The 13,302-nt window shown below is 39.1% G+C and overlaps 1 protein-coding gene across 1 annotated transcript in view; it reads left to right on the top strand.

Moving 5' to 3' along the window:
* PDZD8 (PDZ domain containing 8) overlaps positions 1–13,302 on the top strand; it is a 72,406-nt gene that overhangs the window by 21,680 nt on the left and 37,424 nt on the right. Inside the window, exon 2 of the mRNA XM_042961263.1 lies at positions 3,361–3,486. Within this exon, the coding sequence (XP_042817197.1) occupies positions 3,361–3,486 (126 nt within the window). The remainder of the gene's footprint in view (positions 1–3,360; positions 3,487–13,302) is intronic.

Below are 13,302 nucleotides of genomic sequence, written 5' to 3'. Positions count from 1 at the left end.
TTCTTGAGAGCACACGTAGGGTTTGGGCTTCTCCATATTCTTTGGTGTATGAAGTTAACGCCTCGGGAAGAGGTTAGGAGCTTTTTTAAAGCCCGCCTTTCCCTTTCCTACCCCTTAGCAAAATCTTTTGAGCCAGGGCTCTGGAGCTGGGGACAACGGCCGGCTTCTCCGTGAGTGAGTGCCACTCCCACTCCAGAAGCTGGGTGCGAGGGGGCTCAGGGGTGGCAGCAGCCTGGCCCCTCTGGGCACAGAACCGTTGGGTCCTGGGGCAGAGCGAAGACGATGAGGGCTCCGGTGCGCTCCGTGCCCAGGGTGAAGTCTCCGGCCCACAGATCGGGGCCTTTCAAGGAAGGGAGCTCCCATCTCTCCACTGGCCTGGCGCTTAGCCTCAGTGCTGGGCAGCAGGGGGCTGGATGAGAAACACTGCCGCCCTCCTCTGTCTCTGTCTCTGTCTCTCTCTCTCTCCCCCCCCCCCCCCGCCCCGGGAGAAAGGCCTCGGGAGTGGAGGTGAGACCACCATGTGCCCGGCTGCAAGCGGTCTGGAGGTCTGGAGACGAATCTCTTCCTTGCTCAGCCTGCTGGGGTGGGGGTGGGGGGCCCGTCTTGGTTTAGACACCACACACTCTCACTTTTCTTAACCAAATTTTCTAGTCAAGAAAATTGATGAATAGAAGTTCTTCCCTTTGCTGTTTACCATTAGGGCCATTTCCGAGGCTTGAAGTGTTTTGTTTCTGTATCTATGTTAATGACTTGCATCAGTTTTATTGCAGAGTGGGTCAGTGGATCTCTTTTGCTATCATTTTATTTTTTAAATTTAATTAATTTAATGTGATGTTTGAGAGAGAGCGTGTGTGTGCACACAAGCAGGGAAGGGGCAGAAGGAGAGGGAGGGAGAATCTTAAGCAGGCTCTGGTGGGGGGTGGGGTGGGGGGTGGGCTTGATCTCATGACTGACGCTGAGTGAGATCACCACCTGACCGGAAATCAAGAGGCCAGTGCTTAACCGACTGAGCCACCCAGGCCCCCCCCCCCCCCCCCCCCCCCCCCCGGTGCTGTCATTTTAGAAGTTGATCTTTCTGGGTTGGTTTTTTAAGGCTACTACAGGAGGAAGTACAGGTAGCTTGTTCAGGGAACTTGAGTGAGAAAACAGTGACATGTTTGATGGGCTAACACAAGAAAGGCTAATGAATCCTGAGGAAGGATAGTGCGGTCGGATGGGAAGATAAAACTAAGGGGTAGAAGTAGCTTGCTTTGCTGTTTGGATTTCTTTATTGGTTTGAGATACTTAAAGGCTTAGACTTCAAATTTTTGAAAACCGTGTCCTTAGAGAATGCAAATGTGTGGATTCTGTTTGTTAGCTTGGTGAACAAATAGCTTTATCCCAGTGTTTAGTGTATTATTTTTAAATGGAATACATTTTTTCTGATTTTAATGTCCTTTTGTGCATAAACACTTTTAGCAAATGCTGCTAGAAGCATTAATAAACCAAATTAGATTTTATTCCATAGAACATTGAAGTCACACACCTGTGGAAAAATATTCTTGCTGAATTGTAAGTTTATACATGACAAGAAAAGTTGATTCATAGAGCAGCTTTGATTTAGCTGCGTTATTATATTCAAAGTTGGTTGTGTATATAGCATAGTGATCTTTGTAATGTTTCACAGAGTGACAGTCACATGTTCTACAGGAGCCATGAGGCTTGTATGTTAAAAGCACTCCGCTACAACATTGTATTAGCATGATGAATTTAGTTCCTAATTTTTTTTTCCTATCAAAAATTTGGTGCGAGTTTGAACCAAATGACTTCAAATGCAAATTGAGGAGCTGAAGAGACTTTCTGTTTCCCATCTGGTTCAGAAGCAGGAGAAAAGCTCAGGACATTGTTTGTGTATCTGTCTGTCCCTAAAAAGATTTTCCTTTAATCCTGTTCACGGGGAAGCCATAAAACAGTGTTTCTCCCCCTATGTCAATATCTTCCCGTATGAACTATAGTAGGCTATTATTTTCTAAATGTTTATTTCATTTTTAGCATTGGATTTTTATAAATAAGCTCAACACATATTTGAGTCCTGATGGTGTGCATGAAGGGTACAAACAGTCATGAGCGTGTCACATTTGAGATTTCAAAGCATAAATGCACAGCAATTTAAGTGACTGCAAAATAAAGAGTGAAAGCAGTGTGTGTGCTCTGCTGTGATCTAGGACCTAAAGCCGATTATGGAAAGTGTTTAGGATTTGTCTAGGCTTGCAGAAGTAGGGAAAACATCCAGTTGGTTCGAAAGACCTGAGAGCTGGAATATGCATGGTATCTTCTGGGTACTTGAGGTGACTACACTTCCTAGAAAAGAAGGTTTCTAATAGCGAAAAATGCCACTGGGAAAATAAATTGTGGTGGACCCTGCATGTGAGAAACCAAGGACTTTTGACTGTCTTTTTTGTGTGGGGTTAGTGAGAAGCACTGAAGTTTGAAGCAGACAAATGCTGGGGCCAGTAACAGTATATAAGGGGAATTGAAAACTATACGCTCCCGAGCCCAATTTTCTCTCATTTTCTTTGTCCTTTGCTTTAATGGAGGAGTATGAATTGTGTTTCAAATTAAAGATTTTAAAGGCTACAGTTCATAACTCAGCACAAGCTTCTCCGTGAAAACCAAAGTGTTAAACAATAAGCACATAGGACAAGCCTGAATTATTCATAGGTAACCGAAGTGTTATGTAATTTGGGCTTTGATGGAATCATACTAGCTTGAATCCTGGTACTGCCACCCACCATGTGACATTGAACAAATCCTTTAACCTGTGAGGCTCGCTGTTCTCATCTGGGGAGGGAAGCTAGTCTATCAGCCCTCTCAGTATTGTGAGCTTGGAAAGCTTTAGCACACTGTCTGGCAAATAGTAAACGATTCTGATGCTATCCTTGCCGTTACTGATTGTTGTTGATGTCGTTGTGATGAGTAATCGTTATCATGTGCTAATTACTATCAATTGTATTCTTTCCATGAAAAATGCATTCTGAATTTTGATCTTGTACTGTAGGGACACTTCCATCTAGTCCAGAAAGAATCGCTCTCCTGCCCCACCCAAGTTTCAGGGCCTAATGGGGATCTTCAGATTTTCTTGTTCTTTTTTCTAAGTGTCCTGCCTTGTCACCGAGAGCATGCCAAAAACCCAGGGGGGTCTGGGTGCCACAGAGAAGGTATCATCTGCTGCCAGTTGAGTGTGATAAGCTTTGGATTTATGGGGCACGTGCAGTTTAGGTTTTTGTTTTGTGTTGTTTTCCTACAGATGGGTTTTGTTATTATGCGTTAAGCTGTGGTGTTTCTTGTTCAAAAATTTAGACTTATCTTTACTTTTCTCAGGTTTAAGCCGTTTTTTCCATTCCAAACCTTGCAAGGATTTGAAGAAGATGAAGAAGAACATATCCATATACAACAGTGGGCACTTACCGAAGGCCGTCTCAAAGTTACATTGTTAGAATGTAGCAGGTATGTTCTTTGTTCCCTCATTGCTACATTATGGGAAAGTGTGGTGAAAATTTATGCAAGCACATTTGTGTTTGTTCCCCCATTGTGTTCATTTATGTATGAACTGTAATTCTTTGACCATGAATTTCATAAAACTAGTGCTTTCCGGCTTGCAAAAAATTTAAACCATATTTTAGAAAGTATTCTAATGGAGAGGATCATTTATTCTTCAGTAAACTTTAGATGCTTGATGCTCTGTTGGCATATTTCTAACTTTCTATTGGAGAGTTGTTATATGTATCACATATATAGTAAATGTTACATAGTATAACATTTCTGAGATTTGTTTGTGATCATTGGAAATACCCTGAAAAGTTGCAAAACCAGACTTAGAAACCCCTGTGATTCTTAAAATTTTAGAGCTGAAAGGCATCTCAGAAATAATCTTGCCCAGCTTCCTTTTTTTACTTTCCCAGCCCCATAAGTCTTAGCTATGTTCATATCCTGCTTAAACTACTTACTACGCTAACATCCTTACTTTTTTCCTCATGCCGGTTACCTGTGTCACCACCAGAATGAGCTTTTTTTTTTTTTTTTTTTTTTAATTTTTTTTTTTTTAACGTTTATTTATTTTTGAGACAGAGAGAGACGGAGCATGAACAGGGGAGGGGCAGAGAGAGAGAGAGACACAGAATCTGAAACGGGCTCCAGGCTCTGAGCTGTCAGCACAGAGCCTGATGCGGGGCTCGAACTCATGGACCGCGAGATCATGACCTGAGCCGAAGTCGGACGCTTAACCCACTGAGCCACCCAGGCGCCCCTAGAATGAGCTTTTTAAAATGCAAATCTTCCTGTCACTTTTCTACTTAAAATTCTTTAAGGGCTTCCCTGTTACTCTTAGAATATAGACGCATATCCTCGCTATGGCCCACGTGCCCCTCTTGCCTCTCTAGCTTCTTTTTCCTCCCAGCCCCTCACTCCTAGTGCCTCAGCCACACAGGCCTTTCTCAGGAAAGAGTTTGGCGAACGTTTTCTCTCAAGGGCCACATAGTAAATAGTTTAGGCTTTATGATTCACATGGTCTGTGTGGCATCTACTCAGCTCGGCCTTGTAATATGAAAGCAATCATAGATAACAGGTAAACGGATGGACGTGGTATGGCTGTGTCTCCATAAAGGTCTACAGAGGAATTTCATAATTTTCATGTATCATGACCTACTCCTCTTTTGATTTTTTTTTTTTTCCAATCATTTAAAAATGTAAAAACCGTTGGTAGTTTATAGGCAACACGAAAACAAGCAGGGGGCTGGATTTGGCCCATGGATCATAGTTCACTATTCCCTGCCATAGATATTTTAAAGAACCAAGCTTCTTGTGTTCACAGCCCACTCTATTCCAGGCCGATGGCCTTACCCCATGTTCTGCTCCCGGAAACCAGTCTTCCTTGCTGCATTTCTGTGACACTTGTTTGTACCACTTATTGGGTACTTATCACTTCTATTTTTATTTCCAGCCCATAATAAAAACAAGTGCCTGAGTACACAGTTCTGTTTTGTACCCAGTGTATTTGTGTCCTTGCTGATAGGTTAATTTTTAATATACTGGTAATATGCTAAACTTTGTTTTGTTTTACCTTGGAGTGATTCAGTATTGTACGTCATTATGTCAGAAAGTCTGGTTGCAGAGGATTTTTTTTAATCATAGAAGGACTAAATATGCTGTAGATTTTATAAAAGGGACTGCATCGTGTGGTAAAATGACACGTACATAAAAACACAGCTCTGCACAAGTCTGAGTTTTAAGTGGCTAAACTAATATGGTATAGTAAGCGTGAATATTAAATACCTAATTAAGATTTGGGCTTCTTCTACTAACGTCTGGAAGGACATTTTTCAAGTGGTCTGTGTCTAAGGAAGTTTTGGCCTGATGTTCCTTGTTTCCTTTCAGTGAATTTTCTTGTACATTTACATTTCTTATAGATTCAGAATCATAACATTGGATTACTTTTTCCAAAATAATCATAGCAACTTTCAAACATTTGAAGAGCAGTTTTGGACAAAATTTCGTGCTTCTCCTGTATCTACCTACTCATCTACCCATCCCCAGACCTGCAAAGATAGCCTTGAAGAAGATTTATTATTCATTTATTCAACATACATTTGTTTAATATGATGTAGAGGAGGTGTAATAAAGAGATACTGTGCTAGGAATTTTTACATATATATTTATTTTTAAAGTTTATTTGTTTTGAGAGAGACATTGCAAGCCAAGGAGGGGCAGACAGAGTCCTGTAAATTCTCTTTTTTAATGTTTTTATTGTTGAGAGAGAGAGAGGGCACGTGCCTGCGTGCGGGGGGTGGGCAGAAAGAAACGGAGAGAGAGAATCCCTGACACAGGATTCGAACTCACAAACCAGGAGATTAAGACCTGAGCTGAAATCAGGAGCCTGATACTTAACTGACTGAGCCACCCCGGCACCCCTGAATTTTATTACTTTAAAAGTTTTAGGTCTCACACTGTAAAGGGAAGTTCTTTTCAGATTATCTGAAATATAGTTTTGAATTTCCCAGGTAAAACGTTGGCGGCAGAAACACAACTTTGTAAAAATTGGTTCTAACACTTTTTGTCAGAGTTTAAAAAAAACAGTCATTCTGAATTTTTTTTGCACTAACGCTGACTTTCAAACCACAGATGAACTAAATTGCTGTATTCGTGGCACTATTAGAAGACTAAATTATTTCCACTTAGTGTTGCAGTCATATTACGATTTTTTTAGGTTTATAATTTATTTTATAAATTCCATCTTAAAGGATTTGAGGTACTTTGCAAACAAAATATAGGCCCATGTGCATTTAAATAGAAGATAAATTATATCTAAAACAACCGTATAGAGAAGAAAAGCTCAGGTTTCCGGCAGCAAAGGAAACTTGATGGACTACTTAGCTCTTATTTCGTGGTATACTGTGCGTGCTTTTCGGGGGAAGAGAAATTCTGGCACTCAAGTCTAGAGGGATTTGTCATATACATCTTTGTGTTAAGACAATGATGTAATGGATACATTTTCTTTTCTTTGGCTGGTTTTATCAACCAGTTAGTCACATTTTAAACAAACTAAGATTATAGTTGGTGAAGGCAAAACTAGGAAGTTTTGTTGTGTGAGAGCTCTGTACTCCAAAGTAGTCTATTTAGGATAACCTGTCCCTAATTATAGATCGAAGGAGATTCTAATTAAGGTCAGTTCTTCCCTGAGTCACACTGTTCTAAAGTCTGTGTTTTGTCAGCAGCTTCTAAAGTGTTGTTTTGGTTTACTGGCTTCCAAAAATACATCATTTAAAATTTTTTCAAGTGTTAACACAAAGACAGAAAACCACAGCAGTTGACATTCTGCTCTATACCAAGAGTCTTCCCTTATTTCCCAATTAACTATTACCAGCATGGATTCATGGATTCCTATTTCTTTCTTTACTGTCCTTCATTATTTTGGTGCTTAAATTGTCCTCTGTGGCCTCTAGGAGCCCCTCAGACTGACTGCTGTATGCTGCCTATGACATAATCCTGTCTTTTTTCTTCTTCCTCTTCTTTTTTTTTAAGGCCTTTATCACTTTGTGGTATAACAGCTCTTCTAGGTTCATTTTCTTTCTTCTCTGTCACAATCCTGGAATCAGCTGTTTTTCCAAAGAGCCCTAGTTTCTTTTAGTAGAAAATGATAACGAAAAAATCAAGATCTGGGTGTTGGATGTATTCATTGCTACTCATATATAACCAGAAGCCCGTTTAGCAGACAGTTAGGAAATACATATGTGTGCAGACACTTACACGTATAGAATACATACAGCACATACATAATTTAGAAATCATGAATTCACCCAATTCTGGTACTTCCAATTCCGGTTCATTCTCACAGGGCTTTCCTTGTATTAGTTCTTACCCCTTTCGTATTTTTGTCCCTTGAGCCCTGGCTCCCAATAACATCAACAATTTACTCATTTGCTTAATTCTTTAATACATCTCAGATAGTTTCAGAATTGCTTTGTCCATACAAATAGAGAAAACATACTTACGAAAAAGAATTCAGCATTTATTTGCAGTTCTCCCCTACTTTACCCAAGATTAAGGGCATCTGGTCGAGTACTGTATTCATAAATTAGGTTAGTTTTCCCCCTTCAATGTGTTATGTTATTCATTTGAAATATGGTTGGGCTTATTTTGTTGTTGTTTGCTTTCGGTTTCAGTCTCCCTCCCTCACACCGCTGCCTTTCCATCCTTATTGATTCTTATTTTAATATGTATAGCATTCACATGCTTCCAAAATTCAAAACTATACAAAAACATATACAGATAGTCCTTACTCAGCATGGAACTGTGTTAACCAAAACCTTGCATATCAGAACAGTGGAAAGTGGGGACACTGTTCTCACATGCAGTAACTCAAAGTAAGGACTGCCTGTATGTATAGTCATTCAGATCTTCTGTATCTTTCCTGATTTTTTTGGTCTAGTTCTATCAATTACTGAGTGAAAAGTGTATTTAAATTTTCAACCATGACTATGAATTTCTCTCTTTTTTGTAGTTTCATTATTACATGCATATGTCTTCTTGATATATGGACCCTTTTACCATTGTGAAGGGCCCCTTTTTGTCTCACAGTATTTCTTGTCTTGATACTTACTTTGTTTAGTATTGATAAAGCTGCTACAGTTTTCTTATGTTTATTGTTTGCATGGTTTCTATGTTTTTTTCAATAACCTTTTACTTTAAGTCTTTCTGTGTCTTTATATTTAAATATATATTACAAACGGTTCTTTTATATGTAGTCTGACCATCTCTGCCTTTTCTTTGGAGTATTTAGTTCATTTATGCTTAATGTAATTATTAAGTTGTATTTCGGTCTGTCATTTTGTCCTTTAGTTTTTCTCTCATCTGTTGGTTTGGTTTGTTTCTTTTGGCTTTTTGTTTTTTGGCTTTTTTTGCTCCTCTGCCCCTTCTTTCTATTTTTCCTGTTTTATGAATCACATATTTTTAGAATTTAGACTTGACGCAGACCTTCAATTGTCAAAAAACACAGTATCTATAGAAAGCACAATAAAGTGAAGCATTATTATGAAAGGAGATATGCTTGTATTAGGGGAGGCAGCTTCAAGGTGACATTTTGATGTCCATGTTGTATAGTAAAATGTTTAGTTCTTCTGTAGAGAAGGCTGTTAACATTATGGAATTTGAAATTCAGTCTGTTTGAGAAGTTACAACCACAAAGTATTTCTAGCTTGCATTGATTGTCAACCTTTTCATTTAGGTTAGTATTGTTTGATTCTGTTTACTTGGTTATTTTTCACTCTAGTGTTAACTGGTTTTTGTTTGTTTTAATTTTTTAATATTTATTTATATTTGAGAGAGAAAGAGCATGTGAGTGGGGAAGGGGCAGAGAGACAGAGACAAAATCTGAAGTAGGCTCCAGGGTCTGAACTGCCAGCTGTCAGCACAGAGCCTGATGTGAGGCTCAAACTCATGAGCAGTGAGATCATGACCTGAGCCACCCAGGTATGCCAAGTGTTAAAACTGTTTTTTGTTTTTTGGTTTTTTAAAATCTTTCTAGGGCAGCTGGGTGGCTTAGTCAGTTAAGCTTCCGACCTTGGCTCAGGTCATGATCTCATGGTTTGTGGATTCGAGCCTCGTGTCAGGCTCTGTGCTGACAGCTCAGAGTCTGGAGCCTGCTTTGGATTCTGTCTGTCTGTCTGTCTCTCTCTCTCTCTCTCTTTCTCTGTCTCTCTCTGCCCCGCTCATGCTCTCTCTTTCTCTCTCTCAAAATAAAGATTGTCTCTTAAAAAATCTTTCTGAAACAAATAAGGCTAAGTATTAACTTTTTATTTCCTGAGTAGTTGATAAATGGGTGTTGTTATATTATCTGCATTTACTTGTTTGACATTTTATCTCTTTTAAAAAGGGAAAATGTATAGCTAAATTTGAAGATACTTTTTGGAACATGACTCTGCAAATACTTATATTATTAATAGTATTTATTATGTGTAATATATAATATATAGTAGGCACTTTGCATTCATTATTTCCAACCCTCAGATATCTTTACAGGATTACTATTATTCTATCTACTTTCTAGATGATTAAGATCTATAGGTTACTTGCCCATCACATCCTGGCTAGAATTGGAATCTAAGTTTGTCTGACTCCAAAATCCCTCATTCTTTCTATTTTCTTTGTAACTTAAAAAAAAAAAAAAAAATCTTACCAAGGAAAACTGGTTCTGAAATTCTTCATGTTATGTTAGAAGTATACAAAGTTTGGATTTGAGGGCAAGTCATTATTTTTTAAATGTTACCTTTTCAAGAAGATGTTGGGACAGAATTGTGTACTAATAATGAAGTATCATTTAGATGAAGGCTGAAATCTTTTCCTTCATGGGAGGAGAGATCAGAAGAAATTAGCTCAAATATGAGAATTTAAATTTGTGTAAGTGGCTGTTGAAAAATGGAAAGAATTTCTTGGAACTGTCGCTGAATATGATTCCTAGAGGTCTTTAAAGCTGTATATGTCTATAACTATAAAGGTCTGTGAATTTGACATAACCCCACCAAATGAATCCGATTCCTACAGAGATCTTGAGACTGTCCCTGTATTTATTAGCCGCTAAAGTTCCTCTAGGGGGAAAAGAAAAAAAATCTTTTCTTAGTTTCTGTACATTTCTCTAGGGTAGAGTTCAATAATCCTCCCTATAATTAGGTTGCTTTTAACTAGAAGCAGACTTTCCAGAAGATTCCAGATTTGGAATTTATCTTTGAGATAAATTCCTGTGTTTCTTTTCTTCCCCCACCTCCTCTTCCCTAAGGTTATTGTGTCAGAAAATAGTACCGTTTCTTTTGTAACTGTATATATTTGCTGCTGTTTCATACAGCAAACATAGCTATTTTATTTCCTCTGATGTCTGAATTATAAAGGAATTTAAGAAAATTAAATAGGAACTAGCTGACCTAAAACCAAAACTCTGGTTTAAAAGGCCAAACTCCAGAATGTTTTAAATGTGATGCTGGGTATGCTCTTTACTTATATATGATACCGTCAACAAAACTGAAGTGAACTGTAAAATGAACTGTGGTCAGAAAATAGAATTCACAAGAAGATCATGAATTTGATTGAATTTTCCCTCTCTTTGTACCATTATGCCATAACTGTCAATCACTGCTTCTAGTGTTTTTTTTATTTATAGAAAAATATTTTCCCCCTTTTTTCTGTCAAAATTTCTTGAATTCATTAATCTCACATTTATGTGGCCCAGACTTTCATTCACTCGCTGTGTGATCTCGGGTAAATTACCCAACTTCTCTGTGCCTCAGTTTTTTAATCTGTAAATTAGGGTAATAATAGTGCCTGTTTCATAGAGTAATTGTGAAAACTGAGTGAAATAATAAACGTAGAAGCTTTTAGCCCTGCCCTACAGTAATCGTGAGCTGCCACCACCACTCCCAGTCCTTCTGTCGCTGCTGCCTTCACTTTGTGTCCACACTGCGGTGAATACAGAAAAGTGGGAAGTCCAGTGCCCGAACTCTTGAAACTTGAAATGCAGGTGGGGCTAACAGACAAATACATAAACAAGCCAACTGCACAAGGCTGTCTTACTTGAAAGGAGGCTTAGCGAATACATACTATAGAGATTTAGTGCAAGGAGAAAGTATTTTGGAGCTGAAAGTGCTATGGAAAACTTCGTGGATAAGAGGTGTGTCTTCCAAGATGGGCAGACAGACCGGTGGTAGATTTGAGTAACAGCCAATATGATGATGTAGGCAGTTAGAAAAAGAGCCAATAAGACAAAAGTGAGAATTTGTAAAGTATTTTCAGGACCTGTCTGGGTGAAATACAGATGTTTACGTGAAAAATCAGAGCCAGGTTCGCTAGCAAAGTAAGTCCAAGGTAGTTATCCTTTAATCAGAGGGCAGTTACGGAAGGTGTCTGAAAGTGACATTAAGAAGTGCTGTGTTAAGAAGATTGCTGTTTATGAGGCAGATTGCAGAGAGAAAGAGGGAGGTTGAAGCCCCAGAGACTACGTAGTGTTCTAGGTCAAAGGTGATGAGGTACACACTTGAAAGGTCTGTATCTGTAGGGACAGAAAGAAAAGCACAAATAGAATAACTAGGACAGGGTTTCTTGAGTGGCCGAATATGTGGATTCGGGCGGGGGAGGCAAAGGACTGTTAGGATTATGGTATCATTGACTTTGATTTGCTCATCAAGTATTGATTACTTTTTGGACATCGGAGGTTATGAACAACAAGACATAGCTTCTGCCTTTCAGGACAAGTGGGAGTAATCGATGTGTTTGTTTCAGAGGGTAATGAATGCGACTTTATAGACCTTTAGCAGTAGGGCATGGTTAGATTTCCCTGTAGAAAAGTGTCCTGTAAACTTGGGGTTGTAGAAGCAAAACAGGAGAAGAACAAGGACTAGACATTAGATTTGGAAGTCTTTGTCACAGACAGGAGAGTTGAGTTCTAAGGATGGTTTTGTGGGGAAGTGAGGAGGTAGTAAAGGCAGGTAAGCACATATAGGAGGAGGTCAGCTAAGTTTGATTCTTTTCGCAACCTGTGAGTTGATATTTGACTCCCTATCAGTGCAAGACTCTTTTCAAATTAAGCTTAATCATTTAAAAAAAAAATTGGGGGGGGGGTGCCTGGGTGGCTCAGTCAGTTAAGCGTCTGACTTCAGCTCAGGTCATGATCTCATGGTTTATGAGTTCGAGCCCCACATCAGGCTCTGTGCTGACAGCTCAGAGCCTGGAGCCTGCTGCAGATCCTCTGTCTCCCTCGCTCTCTGCCCCTCCCCCGCTCACGCTCTCTCTCTCTCTCTCTCTCTCTCTCTCTCAAAACTGAATAAACGGTAAAAAAAAAAAAAAAATTAAAAAAAAATTTTTGTTTTTCACTTTTGCTGTAAAAATGAGGTTCTTATAGAAGGGCACATTAGGAATTACTTTTCTTTTGGTCTTGAGTGCTGTAAATTCTCTTTTTTGATAGGTGGTGTTTGTGTTTATATTTAAAAAATTTTTTTTAACGTTTATTTATTTTTGAGACAGAGAGGGACAGAGCGAGACACAGAATCTGAAACAGGCTCCAGGTTCTGAGCCATCAGCCCAGAGCCCGACGCGGGGCTCGAACTCACGGACCGCGAGATCGTGACCTGAGGTGAAGTCGGACGCTTAACCGACTGAGCCACCCAGGCGCCCCATGTGTTTATATTTAACATGAGGTTGCAGTATACCTTTGCCTTTAAAAAAAAATAAACATTTTGAACTTGGAAAGAGCTTTCATAGAGCTAATAATAGTTCTTTCAGGGGACAGAGGGGTCTAAAGGCAGTTTCCTTTGCCATTTTGTTCAGCAATATGGACTCTTCCTTCCCCCTTTCCAAGTAGTATAGTAAAAAGTTTTTGTACCGTTTATTCCTTATTCAGCATCTATTGAGTGTTCATTTGACTCAAAATATGTATTAGCCAGTGATTGTTACTACTTGTTTCTGGTGATTATATAATTTGAATGGAAAGCCTTTGTTTAACTCAAGATTGAATTGTGTATGCATAGGCATGTAGAATGAAAATTGTTTTAGTGTTTTTTAAATGTTCTGCTTAAACGAAAGCGAATGCTTTCTGCGTTCACCTAACTTGGCTGGTACTTGTGTTTCCAGTAATTTCCAGGAAAATTTCCAGGATTTCTAGGAAATCCTTCCTGGCATTGCTCCAGAAATTTACAAGTTTTTCCAAATCTCAAGAGATACCAGTCAAGAAATCAGGAAAATGGGGGAAAACGTTAAGCTTAACATTCAACATAGAGTCATTACAGA

This window comes from Panthera tigris, chromosome D2 (assembly GCF_018350195.1).
Source record: "Panthera tigris isolate Pti1 chromosome D2, P.tigris_Pti1_mat1.1, whole genome shotgun sequence".
In the NCBI taxonomy this organism is placed as follows: domain Eukaryota; kingdom Metazoa; phylum Chordata; class Mammalia; order Carnivora; family Felidae; genus Panthera; species Panthera tigris.
The sequence above is the reverse complement of the archived record's forward strand: the minus strand, read 5'-3'. Positions and strand labels throughout refer to the sequence as shown.